Source organism: Metarhizium acridum (genome assembly GCF_019434415.1).
Source record: "Metarhizium acridum strain ARSEF 324 chromosome Unknown scaffold_1, whole genome shotgun sequence".
Lineage (NCBI taxonomy): Eukaryota > Fungi > Ascomycota > Sordariomycetes > Hypocreales > Clavicipitaceae > Metarhizium > Metarhizium acridum.
In genome coordinates this window covers 601,005-626,673 of record NW_027094015.1, presented here as the reverse complement: position 1 = coordinate 626,673, position 25,669 = coordinate 601,005, and the positions used below count along the sequence as shown (strand labels likewise).

Genomic DNA, 25,669 nt, shown 5'->3' with positions numbered 1-25,669 from the left:
ATAACTAGTGAAAGCTTTAAAAAGCTTTTAAGTTATTATTACAAGTAAGTTATATTAATATATATAATATAACTTATATATTATACTAATATTAAGTTATTTTAGTTATAATATTAGCTTTTTTCATTATAAAGGCCTTATATCTCATATAAAAATATTACATTCTAATATGAAAAAGAATATAATAAATAAAATTCAAAATCAAGTTAATAAAATGGGTTTTATATCTATTTAACTTAATATTTAAACTTCTATTAATTCTAAATCATATTTAGGGGTTATAGCTAATTGGCTAAACCCCTAATTTAACTTAGAATATTATTTAATTGGTAAGTATTCTTATATTTATATTATTATTATTATTATTATAATTTAAAAGCTAATTATATATTTAGGATTTAAATATTTACCTACTAGCTATACCGGCTATTTAATTAATTTAATTTTCAATGAATTATTAACTGAATATAATATAAACCCTAAAAATATTACAAGGTTAGTAGTTTATATATAAAATAATATTAATTTACTAACTTTTTAATTATAGCTTTATTAGAGATAACGGTTCTAATAATAATACCTTTTTATCTTCTTTTTTAAACTTATATTCTAAAAGGTATAAAAAGCCTTTAAATATTCGTTATACAGCTTATATTTTAAATATAGTAGCTAAAGATATAATATTTATATTTATTAACGAAATAATAAATACTAAAAATATCGAAGATTATATAAATAGCGAATTTTTACATTATTCTACCGAAGAATTCAATGATTTATCTGCTAAAAAAAGAATAAAATTTAATAATTTAATTCCAGGTATTTATTATATTACTTATTTTAAGTTATTTTATATAATTTAAGCTAATTATAAAATAGGAATTATTAGAAAAGTTAAAAGAATAGCTATTCTTATTAAAAATAACTAATAACTTTATTTATAATAGTTAAAAGCTTTAAAAGAAGCTAAAGATAAAGGATTTATTACTAAAAATAATAATCTTATAAAAATACTATTAGGTAAGTTATTAATTCTATATTATAAATATTATTTAAAGCTTTAAAAGCTTATAAATATTATTATTAATATTAATAAGTTATAATAAGTATTAATAACTAACTTTACTTATATTAGCAAACGTAATAAGATAGAATTTAACCTATAAAATGCTTCACACAGCTATTTTATTAGTAGAACCTATTAAAATATTACAGAAAAAAACGAATTTAGCAGCTTTTAAAGATACTAGCTTAACTACGCAAGAATGGGCTAATTTAAATACTTTAACAAGTATTTTAGAGATTTTTAATTAGCCTACAATATAATTATAAAGCTAATCTTATAATACTATAAGTTTAGTATGTTTTTTTCTAATAAGAATTTATACTTTACTTTAAGATATATTAAAAGATCAAAAAAGTTAGCTTAAAAATGTAAGTTTTATAATATTTATAATATTTATAATTTTATTTTAAATTACTAACTATTTTATAGTTAAATACTTATAATCTATTAGCTAAGGTCTTTATTTTAGCTTTAGAAAAAGGCTTACATAAATTAAATTACTATTTTCCTAAGAATATTAATAGTAATTATAATTTTTAGAAGCCTTATTTATTTGCTATTATATTAGACCCTAGGCTTAATTTACAATCAATTAAAAATCAATTAAGTATTAATTCTAATACTATTAATTAACTATTAAAAGACTTAAAAGCCGAATATAAAGAGTAAGTTATAATTTATTATATATAATATATATTTTAAATTTCTTAATAACTAATTATATAATAGAACCTATTACGAATATATAAAAGACCCTAAAATAAAGTAATTCCTTATATAGAATTAGAAGAAATTTCTTCTAATTCTAAAAAATCAATTAAAAATACAAATAATACTCGAATTAAAGTTAATTTATAATAACTAGCTAATTTAGCTTCTTATAATAATATTAGGCTTTAAAAAAAGCCTAGCTTATTTAATAACTTATTTCTAAAGCAAAAAACTAAAGCTATTAAAAAAACTAGAAAAAATGAGATTTCTAGTTATTTAAAGCTTAATTTTAAAGAAGATACGGTATTTTTAATCTTTTATAATCTTTTATAATATTATTTATACATTTATAATTATAAGCTAACTTTGAATAGTAAGATATATTTATTTGGTAGGCTAATTCCACTGAATCTTTTCTAATTCTTTCTATAATAGCTTGAAAATATTTAGCTATTCCAGCTACTTTAGGAGCTATAAAAGGGAATTTTAACTAGGGAACTAATATTATTACTAAGCGAAGAACTGCTTTATTACATGAAAATATTCGAATTATTTTATTATTAAAAAACTAGGTTAAAAATAAGAATAAAAGGGTGGAAAATAAGAGATATTATAATTTATTTTTATATTCTAGTGGAAATTTAGAAGAAAAAGAAGAAGAAGAGGAAGAAGAAGAGGAAGAAGAAGATTAGAATAAAGTTTTAACTAATTCTAATAAAAATAAGGATATTTCTAAGTTTAATTATATAGATATTAGTAAGGATATAGAAGAAGAAGAAGAGGAGGAAAATATTTATGATTCTAATACTTAATTTAATATTAAAAGGGTTTTTTTATTATTATTTTTCATTTTATGTAAAAGAGTAAAATTTTAGCTTTATCAAAGTTTAAAAAGTAATATTTAAAGTTAACTATATAAAGAGTTATTTAAATTTATATTTTATATAAATTTATATTTAATATTTTTATATTTAAGTTATAGGGTAATAAGTTAAATCTCTTTTTTTATAAAATATTTATATATAAATAATAGGATTTTTTTCCTTTATTAAATTAAGTAAATTTTAATTATAATTATAATATAAAATAATATCTACTTACCTAATATAAATCCCTTAAATTTCCCTTATACTTTCTCTTATTTTTATATTTTTATTAGTTTTTTAATCCCTGTTTTTAGCTTATTTAAGCTAGCTAATCCCTGCTTACTAATACTAATATTAGTAAGTAAATTTAGCTCTATTTTAGCTTACTAATTATATTAGCTAATAATAGCTTATAAATTAATTAACACTACATATTACACTAATTTTTAAAATGTAATGTAGTATAGTAAAACTACACTACACTATACTACACTAAAATTCACTAAAAACTACAAAACTACACTACTTCTAATGCTCTAATTATAACCTTTAAACATTTATAAGGTAACTTAAGTTAAATAAGTATTAGGCTTATTAGTATATATTCTTATTACCCTTTAACTTTATTATTAAGTATTAATCTAGTAAAAGTAACCTAATAAATAGGCTATTAAAGTAATTTAATTATAAAGGTAAAGCTATATTTAATAGGGAGCTATTATTAAACTTATAAAAGAAGCTAATAATTACCTAAGAAAAAGTAAAGAATACTTTAAGAAACTATAAAAACTATAATAAAAAGCTAACGTTTAATTAAATATATAAAGCTTTAAGGCCTCTAAGAGAGAGGTATTTAGCTTATATAAGCTAAGTAACCGCTATAAGTCTAGCAATTATTACCTATTTTATTAATAAATTTAAGGAGAAAGTAAGTGTAATAAGTATAATTACGTAAAGTTAAGTAAAGTATACTATAAGATAATAATTAATTTATAAGAATAAACTAGCTATATTACTTAAAGAACTCTTACTTTAAGTTTAAAGCTATAACCTAAATATATAAAAGTAATTTATTAATAAGCTAATAATAAAATAAGAAGAAAAGAAGAATTAAATAAGAGATAAAAGTAATTTTTTATTATATAAGAATAAAGTAATTATACCTTAAAATTTAAAGATACGTTAAGAGTTACTTAAGCTATATTATAATAATTTATTAATAGGTTACTTTAAAATAAAAAGAATCTTAGAACTATTATAACGTAACTTTTATTAGCTATATATATAAGGTAAAGTAAAAGATTATATTATAAGCTATATAATTTATTAAGAGGTAATAACTTAATAATATTACTTATATAACGCGCTTAAATTACTATTAATTTCGTAATAATCTTAAATTAAAATATTAATAGACTTTATAATAAAGCTATTTAAGATAAAGTACCTTAAGTAAAGCGTTAATATAATACTAATAATAGTAGATTAATTTATTAAGTATTCTCTTTTCTTAGTAATTAATACTACTATTAATACTATAAAACTAGTAAAACTCTTTTACTATAAGGTTAAACTTTAATTTAGCGTATTAAAAGGTATTATCTTTAATAAAGGGCTAGTATTTACTAGTTAATTCTAGTTAAACCTTTATTACCTATTTAAGATAAAAAGAAGGCTTTTAATAGCTTTTTACTCATAAATAAATAAGTAAATAAAAAGAATAAACTAAACTATAAAGTATTACCTATATTATTTTATTATAGGTAATTAATTAATATAAGCGTAATTATTATTATAAGCTTAATTTACTTATAATAATATAAAGAGTAGTATAATAAGCTACTTACTTAATTATAGTTTAATAGAGTATAACCTAGAGTTTTACTTTTACTTTAAGGCTAAGGCTTATTAAAAGAGAGTATTTACTATAAAAACCCGTATAATTAAGCTTAAGAAAGTATAAAAATAACTTTAAATTAACTAATAAAAAGCTATAAAATCTTAAGTAAAGTACTATAACTAATAATATATACCTCTTACCTTATATAAGGGGAACTTAATAGGCCTAGCTATAAAGAATATTAAATTTAAGGTAAGAAAATAAAAGCTTATCTCTTATTATATTAAACCTTTTTAAATCCTAAAAACTATTAAGAAATAGGTATATTACTTAGCGCTATTAGAATAATATAGCTGCCTTTATAACGTCTTTTATATTAGTCTATTAAAGCTATAAAAAAAGCGGGGAAATACTAGTAAAAACTCGCTTTTAATACTAGACTTTAAAGAGAATAATAAAGAGTATTAAGTTAAAGAAGTTAAGAATTAAAGAGAGTTTTAAGAAGGTATTTATTACCTAATAAAGTAAAAGAGATAGCTCTTAAAGTATAACTAATAAGTAGCTATTAAAGATATAGTTAATACGCTTAAGGTAATTATTATATTTTAACGAAATAAAAATAAATGAAAAGCTAATAAAATATTATAAGAAAACTATAAGTAAAAGATTATTATACGAAAATTAAATAATTATACTCTTATTATTATTAATTTTATTTATATTAACTTTTAAGTTAATAAACTATTAAATAAAAAATAAATGAAACGGCGCTTAAAGTATAAGAAGAACTAGTAGAAAAGCACTTAAAGCGCTATTTTTAAATAGGTTATTATTAAATTTATTAATAGTAATTTCCTTCTTTATACTATTATAAAGGCAATAAATTATTATCGCTTAAGTAGTATAACCTAAGTTAAATAAACGTAAACGTAAGACTTAAGTTACTTTTTATTTACTAAAAACTTAATTATAATTCGCTTAATAATAATTAATAAGCGAAATAATAAGAAGTTATTAGTAAAAAAGTTTACTTATATTATTAAATTATAAAAAAGAAATTTAAGTAATTAAAAGCTACTTTTAAGCTATTATATACTAGTAATAGATACTTTAAGCGAATTAAAAGAAGAGAATTAGCTAGCGAATATATTATAATAAATTAAGGAAAAACGTACCTATAAGCTCTTTATTATACTAATTAGCTTATAAGCGATATAATAGGCGGTTCTAATATAATTAAAGCTACGAATAATTTCTAGTAAAAGCTAGGTAAAGCGCACGTAAGTTACGCGCGAAAAAATATAACTAGTATTATTATTATTACTATTATTTTTATTCTTTAAAATTAAGGTAGTTATAAGCTATTAAAGGTAGCTTAAAAGGCGTAAAAAATTAATTATATCTTTAATTATAATAAGAATAAGCTATATAAACGTTAATAAAGATATAATAAAACTATAAGAAAACCCTTTAAAGTTATAGATTGATTAAATTACACGTGTTAACGCGCGTAATATACTATTAATAGCGCTTAAAGAGGCTAGTATTTAGGCTTAAGTTATTATTAAAAGTATAGGGAATTTAAAGGAGTTTAAGCTTCTTTAAAAAGCTATAATAATAAGCGTTTACTATTATACGTAGGTAATATATATAAAAATAACGCTTAATACTAATATTTATTATTTTAATAGTAAATAATAGGCGATTAGCTTAATAAAATAAGATTTCTTAGGTGAAAAAAGGGGATTAAATAAATAAGATAAGGAAGAATAAGGTAAGTAATAATATTTAAGGGAGAAATAATTAATAAAAGTGTAAAGAGGTTACATTAATTTATATATACGGCTAATTACGTGGTAATATAATTAACTTTAATTAAACGTTTAAATTATTTATATATTAGTTAATAATACACTATTATATAACTAGTAAGTAATTATTAAGGCTATTTAGCGCTTAGTTAAAGTAAGGGGAGATAATTGTAAGGTAATTAGAGAACCTCACCTACTTATAACGCGATTAATAATATTACGTGAAATAAGGGCTTTAAAACTATATCCCTTATATCTCGTATAACTAGAAAATAGGATAAGCTTTAGTTATTACAATACAGCTACCCTTACTTTAGCTACCTGACTTCTAGTCCCTCTTATAACCTTACAGGCCGAGACTTGTGGTTATTTGGTCCTATTTGTTTTTACATTAGCGTATCTTGAAAAGAATCGCAGTTATCGAGAGGACATATCTATTAGACAAAGAATAGAGTCAGATATAGCTGTTATATTGTAAGTCGTCGTTTTGGGACCATAAATTGACACTGGCCGCCCCGCTTTGTGCAGGTTATGCGTGGTCAAGTCTACGGCTCTTTAGCCCGATAATTCACGCGCTAACGGTAATATTGGACATGAAATTATATAGTTATCTAGTAAGCTAAAATGTATTAATTTTGTTCAACAATTTTTTTCTAAAACTATCCCAATATTCGTGCCAGCACTGCATCAGGTAGTGCGCAATTGTACAAACAGCGTGTGCCTGGTCGTCACAGAAACGGTAATTTTATTAAATTCATTGAAAAAGTAAAAAAAGGGGGGGGCTAAATGCAGGACATCTAGTAACACTGTATTTTGGCCCCTAAAAACAGCGAAGACTACAACCGGGTCACGGGATCCACAACGCCCCTGTTAGCAACTTAGCAGCTGGTGACCTCGAGTGACATTGGTAATAGGCTAATAGCCCAAATCCAGCCACACCAAAACATCATACAACATATTTCGTGAAGCTACCAATGAGTCTTGACCAGAGCATTGGAAGTAGTGTAGTTTTGTAGTTTTGTAGTTTTTGTAGTTTCGAATATAAAAAATTATATTAAATCTAATAAAATACTTATAGAATTATAAGTTTTACGAATAACTAGCATAAATCTAAAATTATAAGCTTATAATAAAAAAAGTGGGTCCTTATATACTATTATAAGCCTAAAACTTCAAAAACTACATTTTATAGTTTTTGTAGTGTAGTGTAGTGTAGTAAGTTTTTAGAAAACTATATAATCTAGTTTTTAAGCTTACAAAAAGCTAAAGGGACCCACTTTTTTAAATAAGCTGATTGGCTATAATATTAGCTATTTTATGTATTTATTATTATAATTCAAGTATTTTATTAGATTTATTATTAATTATTTAAGCTTTTTTAAAAAATGAAAATGTAGTTTTCTTGTCAATGCTCTGGTCTTGACACACTAGCAGCCTCACAAAGCTCTCAAAATCCGTTGAAGCCGATGACCCAAAATGCCCTCAATAGCAGGGGAAGGGCCCGGACCCGGGCCCGTCAATCGCGTTGGGGTTGTGACGTGTGTGATGTAGCTCTTTGAGACTCGAAATTATGTTAGTACTTCTATCATCATATAAATCGCTAGGAAACTTAGGTACCTCTAGAAATCAGGCTTTTAATTGGATACTAATCCCTATAGCTACCTAATTGTAGTCTTTGCTGTTTTTAGAGGATACGCTTAAATAGGCGGCTAGCTTGATTTGTAACGTTTTATAAGAGGGCGAGTTAGGCATGCTTGCGCCTACTTTCGAGAGGGCAGTTATCAAGCAAAGATACCCTAGATACGTAGCTAGTGCGATGTGCCAGGAAGGTGTGCCTGACGCACCAATGATGGTAGAGCCAACAGATCCACCAGTACAATCTGACCACCCCGCTGCGGCACACACAGCTCCTGGCAGCTAGAAACATCAAGAATAGACTGGTTGCTAGGTTAGTTGTAGGGGCCTAGATCCAGTTTACTAGTTGTTATTGTCGGCTAACCCCTCTTATATCCAGCAGTTGCACGACGGAGGCATAGGGATGTCGATGCTCACGTTAGGGCCCCTCCGTCGGTCAGACCGTTTGCCAAGGCCTCCTGTGTTGGCACAGGTTTCCGAAGTTAATTAATGATAAAGAGCATTAAACTTTTTGCGACTCTGGGTAATAGTTGACTAAGTAGTCGGGAGTAAGATTTTAGTGTTTGGTAGCAATAATTCGTTAAATTGATACTTTTAGCAAAAAAAGTTGGGAAGACTATTAACTCTTCACAATGCATACTTAAGTATGAAGCATTTTCTAATTCCATTCAAGGCCTAGCGCTCATTAGAATCCGGTTGGGGGGGGGGGGGAAAGGGGGGTCATCGGCTTTTAGATATTCCGGCCGGCATAGGGCCTTTAGTTACCTAGATAATTAGGAGGCCGAGAGCTAAGTTGGACAACTTGCCTTATTATTACTCCCTCCACGAGGCAAACCACAGTGTGCACCAACCTCTCTACGCGAAATATCACCACCAGAACGCGACCTTTGTCCCAACATTATATTGAGCTGATGACGCCGCGTGTCTAGTGGAAACTCGTGTCAAGGTCTTTTCATCTCAAGGCTGTGCTCTGAGCACGCTTTGGGAAGGAAAGACACAGTCATTGTGACTTCTCCGATGAGTATCGCGTTAACAGCCACGGCTGCTCCAGTCGTTATCGACCTGACACTCGACACGCCAACGACGCTTGCGCCTTTGGCGTCCCCTTATGACCATGGCGACCCTACGCAGCCGTTGCAATTGACTTCGCAACAGCCGCCTGCGAAGAGGCGACGCGTGGAAAGTGACGGCCCTGGGGCAGAGGATGTGGAGATACGTATGCGGGACTATCTTCTTCCACATGTGCGAAAAGCTGTTGATGAGCTGTCACGGGATGCTTATCTTGTAGACAATATTGTAATCGAGGTAGGTGGCTGTAGGGGGACATTGCTTGCTGGCAAAGAGTTTCTATAGTGAAGAAGACGGTCTAACAAAGTGCCCGTAGGCTGTCACTACTTTGCTTAAGAGCACAAGATTTCGAGAAAAGGTTCAACTTAACAATGGACTGCTTATTGCGGAGGATAGAGCGGATATCGAGGGACTAGTTTCCCAGGCTGTCCGGCAACTGGCAGGTCTTCCTGTAGGTTTATTGGAGCCAAATGTGCAGGACCCAGTTCAGCCACTGACATTGTCTTAGCAATACAGAAGACCGCAACCGCAACCGATCAAGGAAGAAGCTCCATCGCTAGCACCGATCGCACCCAAACTCACACTCGCAGCGAAGCAGAGGGTTTTCCAGCGTCTCGAGTCCGCTCAGCCGATTTCGAAACCCGATACAGGCCCAACGCGGGTTCCTAGGCCGCGAGTTGGACGACGATATGTCGTACCGAATTCAGGTGACGACTTGCCAACTGTCAGTACATGGTCCCAGCTTCCACGGCGGCCGTATTTGCATTATTCGGCCCGGCAAGACATTGCCCAAGGGGTGAACCGTCCTGTCAATGTAGCACGTGACAGGGTGCAGTTACCTGCAGTTTATCATGCCGACTTTTCCTCGCTTGAGATTGCAGAAATTGTGAAAATTGTTGGACAGCACCTTTTACAGCACATTCCGCGGACGAGGGAGGGCCTAGAGCAGATATTACAACATCATGATGTTCCCCTAATTATCGGGGACTCAATAAGCGGACGAACAAGGCAAGATATTTACAACTTGTGCTCCGACATGTATGCTGGCAAAGCCAACCAGCCAGGTAATTTACGGGTGCTGTCTCTGGATGAAGTCAGCCCCGAGAGAAGAGCAAGGAACCGACGTGCCAATCGCTTGCCAGCATTGCTCTTGGCTCGGGAAATGGAGGGAAACATTGGGTTCGGCCGAATGAGACGGTATGAGAATTTCCAAAATGAGTTTCAAAAATGCCATGAAGACGGCCTGTCACTCATTGCCGAGTTCACCAACTGTGCGGGAGACATTTCCGCCTTGTCTTGGGTGCCTGATGGTAATATTATATGTGGTACCACGGCACATTCGGATGCACATAACCAGCAGTACAACAAGCCAGGAAATCTACTACTCTGCTCCACAGAGGGAGGTACGCTGCGCGCCTTTCCGGACCATCGAATACCACGGCCAGTTGTGGAAAAGGGAGAGAATTCGACGGAAGCCATGCGCCAGAGCCAAGACCCGTGGCTGTACTCGTCTGTCGTGTCGACAGACTACGACGAGAAGAATGGTCGAGCCTTCACCTCGAGCTTTGACAAAACCGTCAAGGTGTGGAGCGTAGCTGAAGATGGAACTTCCATGGAGGCCATTGCAACTTGGCACCACCAAGGCAACGTCAATTTCGTTGTTGCCGCCAAGGACGGGTCCGGACGAGTGGCTACTGCTGCAGATGTCCCTACCCAAGCAATTCGCATTTATAATGTTGATCCGAACAACGTACAAGACAGTAATTACTACACCATATCTTGCACTCGAACCGACGCTGATGGATCAGACAAATGGGCTTATTGCCCTGCTACTATGCAATGGGGACAAACACCTGGAACGCACCATCTGCTGGCCATTGGCTACTCCCCTCGCAGCTTTACCGGCGACGACGCCGATATTCCAGTGGACAAGATTCACAGTGGCGAGATTGTACTTTGGGACGCCGAGCGACGATGCCGAGTTCCTGTTCTGACCGTCACAACGGCCAACGTTTTCGAAATCGTGTGGCATCCCACCCTTCCCGTTTTCATCGTTGCTACCTCGCCGTCTGGACTCATTACCGAGCACGGCGTGCGCACACATGTCCACATCTTTCAACTGGACAGGGACCGCGAGGATGGTGCGTACAGCGAGTATCAAAAACTCGATTGCTACGCCTCTGATATCAACGAGCTCACCATTATGCCAAATTCTTTGTGCCACTCCTATATCTCAGCTGCCTGTACAGATGGACGCGTCTACATCTGGGACACGGCACAGGGCGATCGACCCATCCACATCCTCAAGCACGGGGAACCCCTGGGCGCCGTCATCTGCGACCGAGAAAAGGAAGACGAAGGCGTCAAGTTTACCGCCTGGGGAACAACACCAGACCGCTTCTACACAGGCTCAAGTGATGGCATCGTCAAAGTGTGGAACGTGCGACGGAAGCGCCGTCCGTTTGTAAGGAATCTCCTCGAGGCACCCGGCCCCATAACGTGCGGCGTCTTTTCGCCAAACCACAACAAGCTCGTCGTCGGCGACGCAACAGGCCGCGTCTTCGTCTTCTCCGTAGATGACCGAGACGAGATGGACCCGCACTTCATCACAATCCCAGGCACGAATCGCCGCGTTCGCCGTCCAAAGCCGTTCATCCCCCACCCAGAACCCGAACCTCCAACGACGTCCTCCCCCTTCCCCGCTTCCACTCCATCAGATGTTTCCATTGCTCAGTACTCGCGAGACCGATACCTGTCTTCAAATAGTCTCATCCTCCATCCAAACCCGGTCATCGGCGCCGTCCAAGGCCCCGCGTACCACTCCACAGGACTCTTCCGCCTCGACGCCCACGCCTACTTTGACCCGCAGGGCCCTTTGCTCCCCGAATTCGAGAGGAATCAACGCGCAGCGATGCAGGCCAGTCTCGGTCCTGAAACAAGGTCTATCCGCAGGTTGAAAGAACCTCCTGTGCAAACGTGGGTTGAAAAATCGCTTCATGATGAGAACGTGGCCAAGGATTTTGACTCGCGTTCCTTGGACAACTGGTCCTTTTGCCAGTTGGTCAATCTTGGAGTCCGCTTGAATATGGATGGACATGAAGGGTGGGAGTTTGTGTACGAAGAGATGCCTGTGGACACGGATTGATTCCACCAACCGATTGATGGATCGATGTTGTTTAGCCCCGACTGGTGCTTGTACTCAAATATACAGCTGGAGTTGTAGGCCTCATATCCCTTGATTTAGAGGTAGCTATGGGTAATGATGCTATTCCGTGCACAAACACTACATGAGCAAAAGCTGGGAGTATACGTGACGCGCTGACGATGCTCATGCTTTGTATGCTGGAATCACATGGGTTCAGTCATGGTTACTCACGCAAAACGTACACACATTTCGTCTATTTATGCGCCCAACGGCGCTTCTACAACTAATAAACACAAGATAAAAAACTCTAGCTTCAAGGTCCATGATCATACAGATTCTTGTCCGTTTAAGCACAACCATTTACCCTTCTTTTGCATCGCGTATTTTCATCAAGTGTAAGAGAAAAAAGACCTTGATTCGACATCCATGGAAATCTGTTGCGGAATAACCCCGCGTAGCAAGATTCTGCTGATACTAATGAAAAGCCCTGAATTAACGCCGCTCAATGCTTAGCTGAGACCGAGTCACCGGTCAATTTTTCAACATAAGTCTTTGCCCTACACGATGTTAGTACAAGCTAGTGAAAGGATTTGTAGACTGCAGACGACTTACATGTCACCAAAGGCAACCATGCAAATGGTTTGCCAGACACCGAGACCAATTCGTGGAGTGACACCGCGGTACAGGCCCTTGATGCCGTTGTTGGCGTAGATGTATCGGAAGGTGTTGCCGACCGTCATCTTCTTGGGTCGGTTAGGATCCTCCTTTTTGCTCTGCATCTCAACGCGGATAACCTCAATGGGCTGGTTCCAGGCGCTGAGACCACCACCGAGACCAGAGGCGATGACCTTCTCCACGGCAGACAGCTTGTCCTTCTCGGACTTGCCAGTGGCGGAGCGGATCCAGGTCTCGGCCAGACGGCTGAGACCGAAGCGGGAGCCCCAGTTGGTCATTTGACGAATGGCGACGGCGTTGACACCCTTGTTGATACCCCGGATACCTTCCTTGCGGTAGATGTCCATAAAGGTCTGGAAGGTGGACTGCGGCTTGACGCCGGCAGCCGCCATCTTGTGCTTGGTGATCTCGACCGTCTTCATGCAGGTGCAGAAACCCATGGTGGCATAGGCCTGGGCAACACCGCCAGTGATGCCGCCGAGGATACCACCGCCGAACTCGGAGGCGCCAGCAGCGCGAGCATAGTACTCGGCCTCGGAGGCGACGAAGAGGAGAACGGCGCCCTTGGTCGAGGCTTCGATCCAAGCCCAGGGGATGAGGCCTTGGTAGACTATGTTGCGCAAAGAACCGGCCGTGTTAGCATGTGATTCGGCGAGATGTATGGGGGGTCGACGAGGGCATCGACATTGGCTCCAAAAAGGGGCAGAGCAAAGTAGAGAAGAGAGAAAAGGGAACAAACATACAGCCGAAAGGACCGCCACGGGCCCAGATACGTCCCAAAGCCGTGGCGAAGCCGTCACCACGATTGGCGGCCATGGTGGTCTTGACGACCTCGAGAGGCTGACCGAGGGTGGTGACCTCGAACATGTTGAGGCCGGCACCGAGGAGCAAGTTGGAGAACTTGATGGGTTTCTTCTCCAACTTTTGGGGCTCCCCGATGGAGGCAGGAAGAGTAGCGCTCGCGACCATGGCTCTGGGAGTTTTGTTTGATTCAAAGGGGCCCTGACCAAGGGAATAGGGTGCTTCTTCGCGGAGGAGAGGTTGGAGAGCGGGCGGGAAGATAGATGGTAGGAAGGTGGAGAGAGACGGAGAAGCGCGAGTTGGTGGTTATGCTGAGTCAGAGGGACTATAACTCAAGCTATTACCCCGTACGGTTGCGGCTGCGGCTGTGCTGCTGCTCCTATTGCTTCTGACCGAACGGGACCGGGCAAAGACGACGTTTAGACAGGGCAAAAAGTGGAGGATGCACCTCCGAAGATCGAACAGCGGGATTGGATGGAGAATGTACGGAGTAGATAGACTTGAGATGCGCGCAAGTGGATTGCGAGATGGGGAAGGCAATGTTGGAAGGTTTGGGATGACCGAGGCATGGCGCGTTGGCGGCCCGTGAGTGGCAGGTCCGTGAATGCCCGGAGAGCGAGAGAGACTGGCCAGGCCCAAGTTAGCAGAGATGGCCCTGGCCCAGGGATCCATTCTTGATCCATTACTGTACCTGCTGACTTCAGTAGTACTCCGAAGAGAGGCCTTATCGGTCCGTGTCTTGTTGGAAGGGAAGGAAGGGGGCGATTCGAGTGCGACGACGAGAAGAGTATCAGGAATGACAAGACAGCAATGTGGCAATGCAAGTAAAGGGGAGAGATAATTCGAGAGCAAATACGGAGTACGTCGTAGTAGAAAAACAGATGAACAGGCGACCTTGTCAGATCCGAACTCGGATAGTGATTTTTGTTGACGGGGCCCAGGACCAAGTACACAGAACGGGTCAGCAGTACGCAACAAGATGCAGTATATACACACGTACCCCGTACCCGGTACATTGTTGCTGCTGCTAATGTGCCTGCCTCTCAATTGATTTTATCCGCCAGCAGCCACTCCCGTCCGCACCTGTCTTCTAGCTCAATTCAATGTTCACAAAAAAAAAAAAAGGGTCGAGGCGTTCTTCTCTCTAACAATGACAGCGACGTATGAATCCGCATATCCCCTCCACCAATTCCATCGCAGTCATCCCAACAACCCTCAACGCTGGTTCAACAGCCAGGTGCATTAACTGTGGTGGACCCCTCCCGTACCAGCCATGGGGCTCCCCAATGTCTCAACCACTCGATTGTTGAGGAAAAGTTGCAAGGCACCGACTGTCAATGTCAACACTATTTCGGAGTACTACGGAGCACGAACTTTCAAGTCTCAATCCCAGAACCCGCACGTGTGTCGCAATCGGTGAGCATTTCACATCTGCGCTGCCCTTGCGCAGTTGGCTCGTATATGTGCACTTCTGCTGTGCTAAGAGTGCAGGGCAGTCCCCTACAGCCATGATAAGTTACTTGTAGGGCTACAGCTCCCTACTCTGGAACAGTCGTGCGCAAAGCGCCTGGCGCAGACAAGCAAAGACGCTAAGGGTGAGCCAATCAAGAAGCGATCTGGCGCGTGTTCTCTTGGCTCGTCCGCGATGCAGCTCAGCTCGACAAATGCACCAGACGTAATCATCATTCTGGAGCGCGTATTGTCTCCCGCTACTCCCTACTCCGCAGCTGTGCTCAACCCCGTCGCTTCGGCTCTTTGGCGCAGCTGCATCTAGACTTACACGTCATGATTGCTTCATCACATTAAGCGGCACAAGTTGCCATCAAAGGCATGTCAATCTCATTATTTCTAGAAACTGTCCCAATCATAGTGTACAAATAAGTCTAGCGCCAGTGGGGTTTTGGTATCTGCCGAGAAGCCTCGGCGCGTCTATCACTCCCCTTGGTTTTGTTCCCTCCGACACGCTGCCGTGCCCTGGTCAAATTAAACAAAGGCTCCGTTTAACACCGTCAACTCGTATTCCCCCTTTTTAAGCCTGTTCTGACATCCTCCGACCCATCGTTCGTTTCCGCGAACCTCGTCCTCGTGTTGCCGTGCAAGGCATTTACAGCTTCTTGACAATCTCAGCCCACTTGTCGGTGGAGAAGGACTTGGGGCGCTCAATGGGAGCACCAACAGCGCGGTCGATAATCAGCTGGGGCAGGACACCGATGGCGCGGGAAACACCAAACAGCACGGTGTAGTAGCTAGCTTCAGTCAAGCCGTAGTGCTGCAGAAGAACACCGGAGTGGGCGTCGACATTGGGGTAAGGGTTCTTGGTCTTGCCGTGCTCGGTCAGGACACCAGGAGCAATCTTGTAGACCTGGCTGACAAGCTTGAACATGGGGTCCTCAGGCATCTTGGCTGTAAAAGAATTAGCTTATATACTTGAAAAGAAAATAACCTTTTATATCCCAAACGTCCAAGACGCGTGTGAACATTACGTACCGAGACCAAACTCGCGCTGAGCCATGTATCGGGGGTCAGTCTTGCGCAGAACAGCGTGACCATAGCCAGGAACAACGCGACCAGCATTGAGGGTAGACCACAGGTAGTCAGTGATCTTCTTGTCAGAAAGATCATCACCAACAACCTTCTTCATCTCGGTGAGCCAGAGAAGCACCTCCTGGTTAGCCAGGCCGTGCAGGGGACCGGCAAGACCGTTGAGACCGGCGGCAAGAGAGAGAAAAGGTGAGCTGAGGGCCGAGCCGACCAGGTGAGTGGTATGGGCAGAGACGTTGCCACCCTCGTGGTCAGTGTGGATGGTCAGGTAGAGACGGAGCAGCTCTACGAAGTCGGCATTATTACCGAAGCCCAGCTGGTTGGCGAAGTTGAAGGAGTAATCCTTGTCCTTCTGGATGGGAGCAACCTTGCCACCCTTGAAGACGTTCTGGTAGATGCGAGAAGCAATATTGGGCAGCTTGGCAATGAGGTCCATAGAATCTTCAAAAGTGTAGCCCCAGTACTCCTTCTTGTTGACACCCTTGGCGTAGGCCTTGGCGAAAGAAGAGGTGTGCTCGAGAGCGGTGACGGCCAGAGAGAACTGAGCCATGGGATGAAGGTCGGTAGGGCAGTGGTCGATCAGCTCCTCGACGAACTTGGGGATGTCGGAACGGGCAGCCCACTCAGCAGAGAGATCGCGAACCTGCTGCTCGGTAGGGACCTCGCCAGTAAGGAGAAGCCAGAAGAGACCTGCGAATCCATCGTCAGACACGACATTTTCCGTTCAAAGCTCATTGTATCTGCAGCGATCGACTTGCCTTCGGGAAGCGGCTCCTTGCCACCGGGAGCCTTGGGGAGAAGCTCCTGGCACTCAGGAATAGTCTTGCCACGGAATCGGATACCCTCCTCAGAGTCAAGGACGGAACCCTCCCAGACGAGGGCCTTGATGCCACGGGCACCACCATAGACCTGGTCAAGGGTGACCTTGTCAACGACCTTGGAACCGTGCTCCCTGGAGAAATTTTGTGTTAGCAAATGCTAGGCGCATGCCATATATCCCCGTACCCAGCTCGCTCGAGTCCCTGGAGAAGTGAAGCCTAGAGCTTCTAGGGGCGCAGAGACATGGTCGGCAGGTTCGGTGCTTACTTTCGCAGGGTCTTGATCTGCTCAATCTTCTCAGGTAGGAGCTCGGCGAAGCGCTCCTTGAGAGTCTGCTGGGTGAGTCGTGTTAGTGTACGCGAATCCACAGCAGCGCCATCTCTGATAAATCAAGCATACCTGGGTCTTCGCCGAGTAGTAGCGGGCGCCATTGAAGGCTACGGTCCTGCCATTGAAGGCTTGGGACTTGAGCGAGGCCCGGAGGGCAGAGTTGCCAAGGCGAGAAACGGAGGCCATTGTATGACGACTGTGGGAGATGGAGGTGGGTAAAAAGAAGAAGGAAAGACGGAAAGTGAAGAGAGGAAGGAGAAACGGATAATTATTTGGGTATGGGTCTACCGGAAGTAAAAAGGCCGCAGGATGAGTGCCTGGCGTCTCAAGGCTAATTAGGTTCCGTCGCGTTTGGTGTCTCGGCAGGAGCAGAACAGCGAAAGAAAGGAAAAAAAAATTATTGCTGCGCACTACTAGCATGGGCCGGCGATCCCTGGGGCCTCGGAGAGCGCGGGCCCTTGCGTTCACGTCCATGTTGGGTCAAGTGTCTGGCATGGGGTGGCTGTCACCTAGGAAGCCCGGCGGAGAGGCAACGCTCACCTTGGCCAACTTCGGGGTACATGGCCTTCATCTCAAGCTTGAGCTTCCATCGATGTTTTCCCCCGATCGGCCCCAACGCGCGCAACCGGCGACATTGCCAACGCAGCACGCAGCGCCGGCAGTATCCATGTCTTTTTCCTTGCCAGATCAAGCCTCGTTGATGGCATACCAATTCGACACTCTGTGCCAAGCCGTGCACCTCGGTATTGCCTTCAACTCGGGAGAACGGAGCACTAGCTTTTGGGTTCCTTCCATGCCTACCGAGTACTACATGTATGTACATCTACCCCAACAGCTCCGTGATTCCGACGCCATCGGGCCCACTGGCGGGGCTCCGCTTATCTCTGCAGCTGAGCACGAGAACCAGTTGACGTGGGCACGAGAACCTGACACGGAGCACGAGAGGTACCTACCTAGGTACCTAGGTAGGTGGGGGGAGTAGTCTTTATTATCGTTAATCCTATTGCACAGTCTCTCCAATCTGTCTGGCGTGGCCCAGGTTACTATTGGAGACCACAGGCAACTCGAACAGCAAGGCCAACATGTAACACCAACTAAAGGACCGATGACGGATCCGAAGTGGAAGTGGTTGTCGGCCCCAGATCAATGCCAGGTGATATACCAATGGCGCAATCATGACTACAAGCCCCTGGGCGTACAAGCTGTGACGGAGTAACTGTTCCTGCGAATCTGTTACGGGCCAGCGGCTGCAACGTACTCTCTGCCACTCCATAACACGTTAACTGGTAATTGAACTAATCATGGTTTGTTCGACGGCCTAGTATCGTGGTCCGCCCAGTATAAACCGACCGAAGCCAACCCTCCTCTTCTGCAGCGTGTGCCACTCCCGCGCACACTGCCGGTGCATCAACCGTTACAGGTTCCTCGACCCACAACAACTTGCAGGTGCCTCGGGAAAAGGCAGTCACCCGGAGCTGGAGTCGTTAGAGTCGTCGGCCAAAATTGACTTCGAATATGGAGCTGTGCATGGGCGGCCTTCCGCAAAGGCCCGGCCATGCCCCGGCAATAGAGTTGTTGCTGTCAAGTCCAAGAATACCCTACTGAACCAGCGGTTCATGGCTCAACAAACCGGAGGAAACGAACTGCTGCCGAACAATCCAGAATAGAGAGCCAGGGGCTTCAGTTCAGTTCTTTGTTGGGAAGATTCGAAGGCATACGGAGCACTCTTCCGTCAGCGAGCGGACCACCCTCACCTTGTCTTGCTTGGCCAATTTCGCTTCCCAGGCTCGGTGGCTGTGGATTATTAGACTTGGCCCCTTTGCTTCGTTTGGGACACACTCCTTACATAATAACTACCTAGTACACAGTCTTCTCCCGGCATTCACTCCGTCATGTTGCAGCACTAGCCAACAAGTACTCCGTATTCCCGTGCTCTAGTGCGTATGGCATCTTACGTATTTTAGCCCATGACGGAGTGAGCCGTAACAAATTAGTAGTCGGTTAGCCGCGGGAACAGCCGAGTCCATCAAAACTAGACCTTCTCGGACACAAATTGCACCACTAGATTGATAGTGCGTAGTTGGTGTTGATGATATAACGTGATTCATCTCCCACAGTTGCTTTGGTTCTGTCTCCTTGTTCGTGTGTAATGGCTTGAAAATCGACTTTATTTCTATTGAGTCGTCTTGTCAGAGGCGGCGGGCGGATGAACGCTACTTTTAAAACAGAGCAGGCCTTGGAGCCAAAAGATGCGCCAGTACAAGCGGCTGCTTGTATTGCGTTCAATGTTGACCTTGCATTGACTGACAAGACCTCTGTCCGGCCGAGCCTCACACAAGCTGCCATTGACATGGAGTCAACAACTTTTCGTTGACATTGCTTCGGCTCATAGTAGAATGCGGCAGCCATAACACACGAGGGTCGCCTGAAGATACCAAGACCCAAGCTAAGCGGTAGGAGAACCAGTCTCGCCCTTAAGCAGGTCGTCTGGCCAGTGGGATAAGTTTCAAATGCTTATTTCTTAACATATATGTCGTGGTTTTAAAGAAAGGGTTAAAAGTCAAGCATCTTGATGACCATCTTAAATGAGTGAATTCCATCTATAAACGCAGCTTAGCTGCGGTGACAAATGCAAGAATCAGGAAAACATTGAACGGTCAAGGTGTTAAATACACCTATCATGAGGGTTTTCACGGCTTGGAGGGCTACGCAGGCAGCTTCCCACCTGACCTAGTAGGCACGGGTGCCCAGCATCCGAAAGTAAAGGATGCAGGAACCAACAGGAATCATACCGTAACGTCATCAATGTCGGTGACCGTAACACATGCTTGTTAAATCGGGTTTCATTTTCTTTTTCTGTATCTAGGAGATCTGTGACTTCTCCCAGTGCCGTGGATGTGAGTATGCCGTGAACAAAGTAAAGCCGATGAACAGACTAGAACTCCAGACCTTGGTTCGGCCACTAGCAGACAAAAAAAGTCAAAAGGAGCACTTGAGTTGCTGTGAACACATGCTGCCGTCAACTATTGACCAATCGGCGCTCCCAAGCAGGGCGCTACCTGACCGCGGTTCAAGCTCTGTTTTTGTTTCGGGGGCTGTTCAAATGCTGTGGCTGGTACCAGCAAGAGCCACGCGGACTTTGACTTTGCGCCGGAGAGGCACTCCAGGAATGGTACGTACCGCCTTGCCAATGCCTCGCACCCCACGCCAGACACGCATTGGCTGCTGCAGCAAGTCACGTTTTTTGGCTTTTTTCTCGCACCTGACTGGCCCTTTCCTGCTTTGAGCGCCTGCTGGGTAGAAAAATGCTCCTCCCCTGTCCTGTGCCTTCTTTCGCATCCGCATCAAATTTTCCCTCCTTCATTATCATTTCCATCCAAATCCATCGTCGCGACCCAGACATTATCAGCCGGATTTCGAAATCATCCTGATACTCCCACTTCCGACAGCATATTTGCGTTCCTCACGCCTCGACGACTTTTTTTCCGCTGTTCGCTTTCTGCTTTTTTTTTTTGGCCCACCACCTGGCTTGATTGTCGTACTAAGCAAAAAGAGAGTCCCTTCTACCTTACTGACCAGCCATCTGTGACCACGTCGCGCCTTCTTTTCATCACAGTAGAAGCCGATTTTGATAATCCGTGGTGCACACTTTTCGCCACTATAGGGAGGTCGTCGCGTACTCTGTCTCTTTTTAATATCAAATCCACCACGTACACCCGACGCGTTTCCGCCTGGTCGTACAATATTTCGAGCCTTGTAAACTCTTCGTTTCGTTGATATTGGCCTCTCAATTTGCTGTAAACGAAAAGAGAACAGCCAGGCGTCAAACCATCCGATAGATGTAGGGGCTTGTCGTGTATCTGCTCCTCATTGCATTCCGATCAAAAAGAGAGAAGAGAGTTCACAAGAGAGGTGATCAGCTTCCGTTTCCTTCCAGTGGCGGCGCTCGACCGCATCACTGCCCTTAACTTTCGCAATCCTCTAGAAAGTGGTTCTCGCGCAATTCTGCATCGCGAACGTGCAAAAAATCATGGCGTCCGCAGTAACAGACTTGGAAGCCGGCCTTCAGGCCATGCTGAATTTGAAGCCGCCCGGTGTTTCTGGATCTCGTATCACTAGTCTAACATCACTCTGCGTCGCCAACATACAGGTATTACCATTCCGTCACCTAATGCTAGTTGTTCGTCGTTTCCGTTTCCCCTCATGAAATACTAACCACAAAACGGCACAGTCTGAATCCGTACTTATTCAGAAGATCTATACACACTTCAAAAAGGCGCCTGGAACACACAAGTTGGGGGTTCTCTACGTAGTAGACTCTGTAACCCGAAAATGGCTCGAGCAAGCAAAAGCTCAAGGACAAACAGTAAACAGCTCTGCGCCAGACGGTACATATGCCGCCGGGGTACACCGAGTGACCGAACTGATGCCCGTATTGATGAATGACATTCTCCAAACCGCCCCAGAAGAACAAAAGGTACGCAAATTTTTGAGTCTGCAAAAAAGACCTTCACCGAGAAAACCCCCCCTACGCATCTCTTCATGAATTACTACAACGGTTGTTGGGTTGTGACAATGCTCGGATTGTTGCCAAGAAAACACCACAGCTAGAAATGAGACTGCGCTGCCCTTTTCGCAGGCACTGACATTATCACATCCACTTCGGTCATCGAAGCAGTGCATCATCCATGGAGAAAATCGCGACCTGAACAGTAGCTTACCGTACACTCACCTTGTAGGAGAAAATTAAGAAGCTCTTAGACATCTGGGAGAAGGGTCAGACCTTCCCCACCCAGATGATTGAGTCGTTCAAGGCGAAGTTGACCGCTCCCTCGACTAGTATGTTTTTCCCCTTGAATATTCGGCGCTCTTGTTCAGAAGTGTTCGTCGTGAGGCTTCGATCAATCCTGGTCTGGCCGATACACGAAGTGACCATAGAACACCTTGTTTCTAACAAGATATGCTTCTCTCAGAAACCTCGACAACTCCCCCCGGCAGCCCACCAGCGTCAGCCTTGGCTGCTTTGCAAAGTCACATTCCCGCCTCAGCTGCACCAGCTCCAAATGGATCTTCTATATTGGAAGCCCTTGCGAATATGGCCAGGCAGAGTTCAGCTCCCGGTAGTGCCAACAATAATGCTTCCAACCCGCCGGCACCAGTAGCATCAGCATCATATAGCATACCGCCTTCAGCCCTTCCGCAGCCTGTGTCGTCCTCGACGATACCGCAACCGCATCATCAAGCACAGCCATCGTATCCCCCGACATCACAGCCCGTAACCATGCCGTCCCTCCCCTTCTCACTTCCTCAGGTGGCCGGCCAAACCCCAGCGTTGCCTAACAACGCTAGTAATCCTCCCAATCCTTATGCTGCTGCAACCCCAGCTGCTCCTGGTGTTACCGGTGGAGCCTTAGATCCGGCTGTGCAGCATCAGATTATGTTGATCAAAGCCCTCGCAGACCAAGGTGTTCCATTTGATAAAATTCCTTCTCTAATCCAGAGCATGACAAACAACAATAACACTGCCGGCAACAGTGCTGCAGCTCCCCATACCGGCTTCCAGCCACCTGTTCCAGCGGCACAAGGGACTTTTTCCACCAGCGGTCAACAACCTTGGGGTGGCCCTGCTCCCGTATCTGGCGATGGGCGTGACCGGGCATATGAGGACGGCATCAGGTCGCCTAGATATCGTGGCCGATCCAGGTCTAGGTCTCCTGATCGAGGCTGGGGTTCTCGTGACTCCCCCCGTGGCGGACGAGGTCATGGACGTAACTCTCCCCCAAGCGGTCGTCATGATCGGGACCGCAATGGTCGTGGAGGAAACGACTACCGTCAGCGTAGCCCTCCAGGTCGCCGTGGCCGAAGTCCCACTCCTCCCGACAGTCTTCCCCATGTTGAACGATGGGTTGACTATGATTCCAGTGTGCCGTCGGGTCACATTAAAGTCTACAGTCGAACCCTTTTCGTGGGTGGTGTAACGTAAGTGTTTAATTTACTCAAGTCGGGTGGTTCCAAAAAGCTACAGAATCATAATCTAATGCTCTATATGTAGATGCTCCGAGGCTGAGCTTCGGCGGGTATTCAGCCAGTTTGGCACTGTTCAGACTTGTATCGTCAACAAGGACAAGCGACATGCATTCGTCAAGATGCTGACCCGCAAGGACGCTGCCGCCGCCAAAGAAAGCATGGAAGATAGTCGCAGTAGCGAACTTCCACTAAGGGTACGTCGCACTTCACATCACCGTCCTTTTTTTTTTTTTTGGTTATTTTTTTTCGTGGAATTTGGCCATGCTGACTATGTTTTCAGACCCGTTGGGGTGTTGGTTTTGGTCCCAGGGACTGCAGCGATTACGCGACTGGCATCAGCATCATCCCCATCCATAAGCTCACCGAGGCGGATCGTAAATGGATATTGACTGCCCCCTATGGTGGCAGCGGTGGTCGCCCCATTGAGTCTGGTCTCTCTGTCGAAGAGCCCGACATCGAAATCGGCGCAGGCGTCTCATCCAAGGCCATTAGCCGTCGTATGCAAACCGACAAGGGCGGCAGCAACGGACCCAAATCTACCAGAAACCGTGAGGACGACACGGGCAGAGGCGGCCGTCGCGGCCGTGATCAAGGAAACGGCGGCGGCCAAGGCATGGCCTCTGGGTTCCCGTTTGGAATTGGAACCCTGCCTAATGGAATGCCGAATTTCCCTTCAGGGTTTCAATTCCCCGACCCGAGTGGACGCTGATTATGGTGTTGTCGCAAAAATTTGTGTGTCGTGAGATCTTGATACCCAGGGACAATGGTGGTACGGGGGCGGATGGAAATGTATACTTGGAGTGTTGGGAGTCTTAATGAGCAGTCGTAGCTGCGAGCGTCGCCCTTTTTTTTGCCTAGGGAAATGTATGGGGTGGATTAATTGGTTAGGGGATTCATCGTTATTCAGTGTCTCAAGGGCCATGATAGCTATTAGACACGTTGCTCAGAACTTTTCCTACAGTTGTGCAGTGAATGTTATGTAGCCTGCTCGTAGGTGTGGATGCTTGCCGTTGTTACATGTTGAATGGCTTGAATACCGTGCGACGCAGAACTAGTGCTCAACATTATATTTCTACCAGCTGTCTCGTTGGGTCCGCGGCTACACTCGGCATACAATCGCGACTCGTATATTGCAAACCAAACGACACCCTTTGTTGAAAATATGTGGTTTATATTTTGATCTTGAAAGACTTAGAGACAGCCACTTGATTCGTGCGTCGTGTGAAAGAAAATAATCAGACGACTGGCATGAGTTCTCATCGTGTGTTTTTTTGGTTCGTGGCTACCCTATATAACCATAGTCTTCTGTGGTCTATGCGCCATATGGTAGTGCGCTTTGGCATTTGACCAAGCTTGCATTGTCTTCGTAAATTGATTGGTGGGCTAATTTACTCTCCATTGCGTGCCTTTAACTTTGGTAGACGACTGGTAAGAGAAAGGGATTGGGGGTTGGTATGTTTATGTGCATCTTCTCAAGACTCGGGCAAGTATTTGCTTGTTGCCCCTCTAGTATCTGCCATGTATGTAGCTCGCACCCGATAAATAAACGGCTGCAAAACAACTACAATTGCAGCCTCGAACGAGGCACTTGCCACGAGATCCCCCATCGGTCTGCGACAATGTCGGGCATGGAAAACATGCACGTCGTCGCGATTGGACCCGCAGTGCCCTGATGAACGCAGTACCATGTTGGATGATAATATCAAATTAAAAACATACGTCATTGTTTGTCCCTCCCTTGCTTTAAAATCGTGAACTTTGGCGCAGCCTCCGGTTCCGGTGGACAATCCTCAGCCACGTATCACGGTCGGCCAGCAGGGCGGATCGAGCGGCGACAACGGTCGGAAGTGACGTTTTGCCAGAGTCATTTTCTTCGAATCGTGCTCCGTACCAGTGCCCGAAAGGGACATGGGAATCTCCGGTCTATCCATACGTAAACCGGGTAACGAGAATAATCTTAAAAAGAGGCCCCAAAAAGTCCGGTGGACACGAGCCGGTTGCACCAACCAGAGACAACGGGAACTGCGGAATCCACGGGCCTCGCCTTTGGTCGGCGATTATTCTGACCGACTGACCGCAACCAGCTCGGCCGGTTTATCTCGTCCCAATCAATACATACCATTTCGGAGGGGCGTGCAAGTTACAAGGACGGGAATAAACAATAATTGATCCATTCAATGAAGGCGCCTCGTTTCCCAGCCTTGCCGGCAAGATTTCCCGCACCCCTTTTGCCTAGTGTTTTCACATCTTGGAAGCACAAACCAGGGCCACTTTATTCTGGAGAAACCTCTCTGAAACTGAATCAAATGGTGATCCGGGAGCGAGTGTTGGAAG

The 25,669-nt window shown here is 42.8% G+C and overlaps 6 protein-coding genes across 7 annotated transcripts; 3 read left to right on the top strand and 3 right to left on the bottom strand.

Moving 5' to 3' along the window:
• Nucleotides 1-8,735: 8,735 nt before the first annotated feature.
• On the top strand, nucleotides 8,736-12,384 carry J3458_000140 (uncharacterized protein). The gene is made up of 3 exons (XM_007808170.2): nucleotides 8,736-9,234; nucleotides 9,314-9,448; nucleotides 9,506-12,384. The coding sequence occupies exons 1-3, from the start codon at nucleotides 8,947-8,949 to the stop codon at nucleotides 12,140-12,142; spliced, it is 3,060 nt and encodes a 1,019-aa protein (XP_007806361.2). The 5' UTR covers nucleotides 8,736-8,946; the 3' UTR covers nucleotides 12,143-12,384.
• Nucleotides 12,385-14,571, bottom strand: YHM2_1 (Mitochondrial DNA replication protein yhm2). The gene is made up of 3 exons (XM_007808171.2): nucleotides 13,561-14,571; nucleotides 12,755-13,427; nucleotides 12,385-12,699 (listed from the first exon to the last, which is right to left on the bottom strand). The coding sequence occupies exons 1-3, from the start codon at nucleotides 13,784-13,786 to the stop codon at nucleotides 12,645-12,647; spliced, it is 954 nt and encodes a 317-aa protein (XP_007806362.1). The 5' UTR covers nucleotides 13,787-14,571; the 3' UTR covers nucleotides 12,385-12,644.
• Nucleotides 14,572-15,440: 869 nt separating this feature from the next.
• On the bottom strand, nucleotides 15,441-17,494 carry CIT1_1 (citrate (Si)-synthase; the record flags this gene model as incomplete). Its single annotated transcript, XM_066115963.1, has 6 exons — nucleotides 15,441-15,456; nucleotides 15,727-16,021; nucleotides 16,106-16,849; nucleotides 16,918-17,111; nucleotides 17,246-17,313; nucleotides 17,378-17,494. 6 exons carry the CDS (start codon nucleotides 17,492-17,494, stop codon nucleotides 15,441-15,443), a joined length of 1,434 nt encoding a protein of 477 aa, XP_065977844.1.
• A 439-nt stretch (nucleotides 17,495-17,933) lies between these two features.
• J3458_022424 (uncharacterized protein) lies at nucleotides 17,934-18,430 on the top strand. Its single transcript, XM_066123010.1, has one exon. It carries the CDS (start codon nucleotides 17,976-17,978, stop codon nucleotides 18,288-18,290), a length of 315 nt encoding a protein of 104 aa, XP_065977843.1. The 5' UTR covers nucleotides 17,934-17,975; the 3' UTR covers nucleotides 18,291-18,430.
• A 939-nt stretch (nucleotides 18,431-19,369) lies between these two features.
• On the bottom strand, nucleotides 19,370-19,717 carry J3458_000137 (uncharacterized protein; the record flags this gene model as incomplete). Its single annotated transcript, XM_066115962.1, has 1 exon — nucleotides 19,370-19,717. One exon carries the CDS (start codon nucleotides 19,715-19,717, stop codon nucleotides 19,370-19,372), a length of 348 nt encoding a protein of 115 aa, XP_065977842.1.
• Nucleotides 19,718-20,655: 938 nt separating this feature from the next.
• Nucleotides 20,656-25,016, top strand: J3458_000136 (uncharacterized protein). 2 transcript variants are annotated; one of them, XM_066115960.1, is made up of 5 exons: nucleotides 20,656-21,458; nucleotides 21,540-21,785; nucleotides 22,048-22,147; nucleotides 22,282-23,287; nucleotides 23,361-25,016. In XM_066115960.1, the coding sequence occupies exons 1-5, from the start codon at nucleotides 21,339-21,341 to the stop codon at nucleotides 23,722-23,724; spliced, it is 1,836 nt and encodes a 611-aa protein (XP_065977840.1). In that variant the 5' UTR covers nucleotides 20,656-21,338; the 3' UTR covers nucleotides 23,725-25,016. The 2 variants fall into 2 exon arrangements, with proteins under 2 accessions (XP_065977840.1, XP_065977841.1); XM_066115961.1 differs by having other exon boundaries at nucleotides 22,282-23,545.
• The last annotated feature ends 653 nt before the right edge of the window (nucleotides 25,017-25,669 follow it).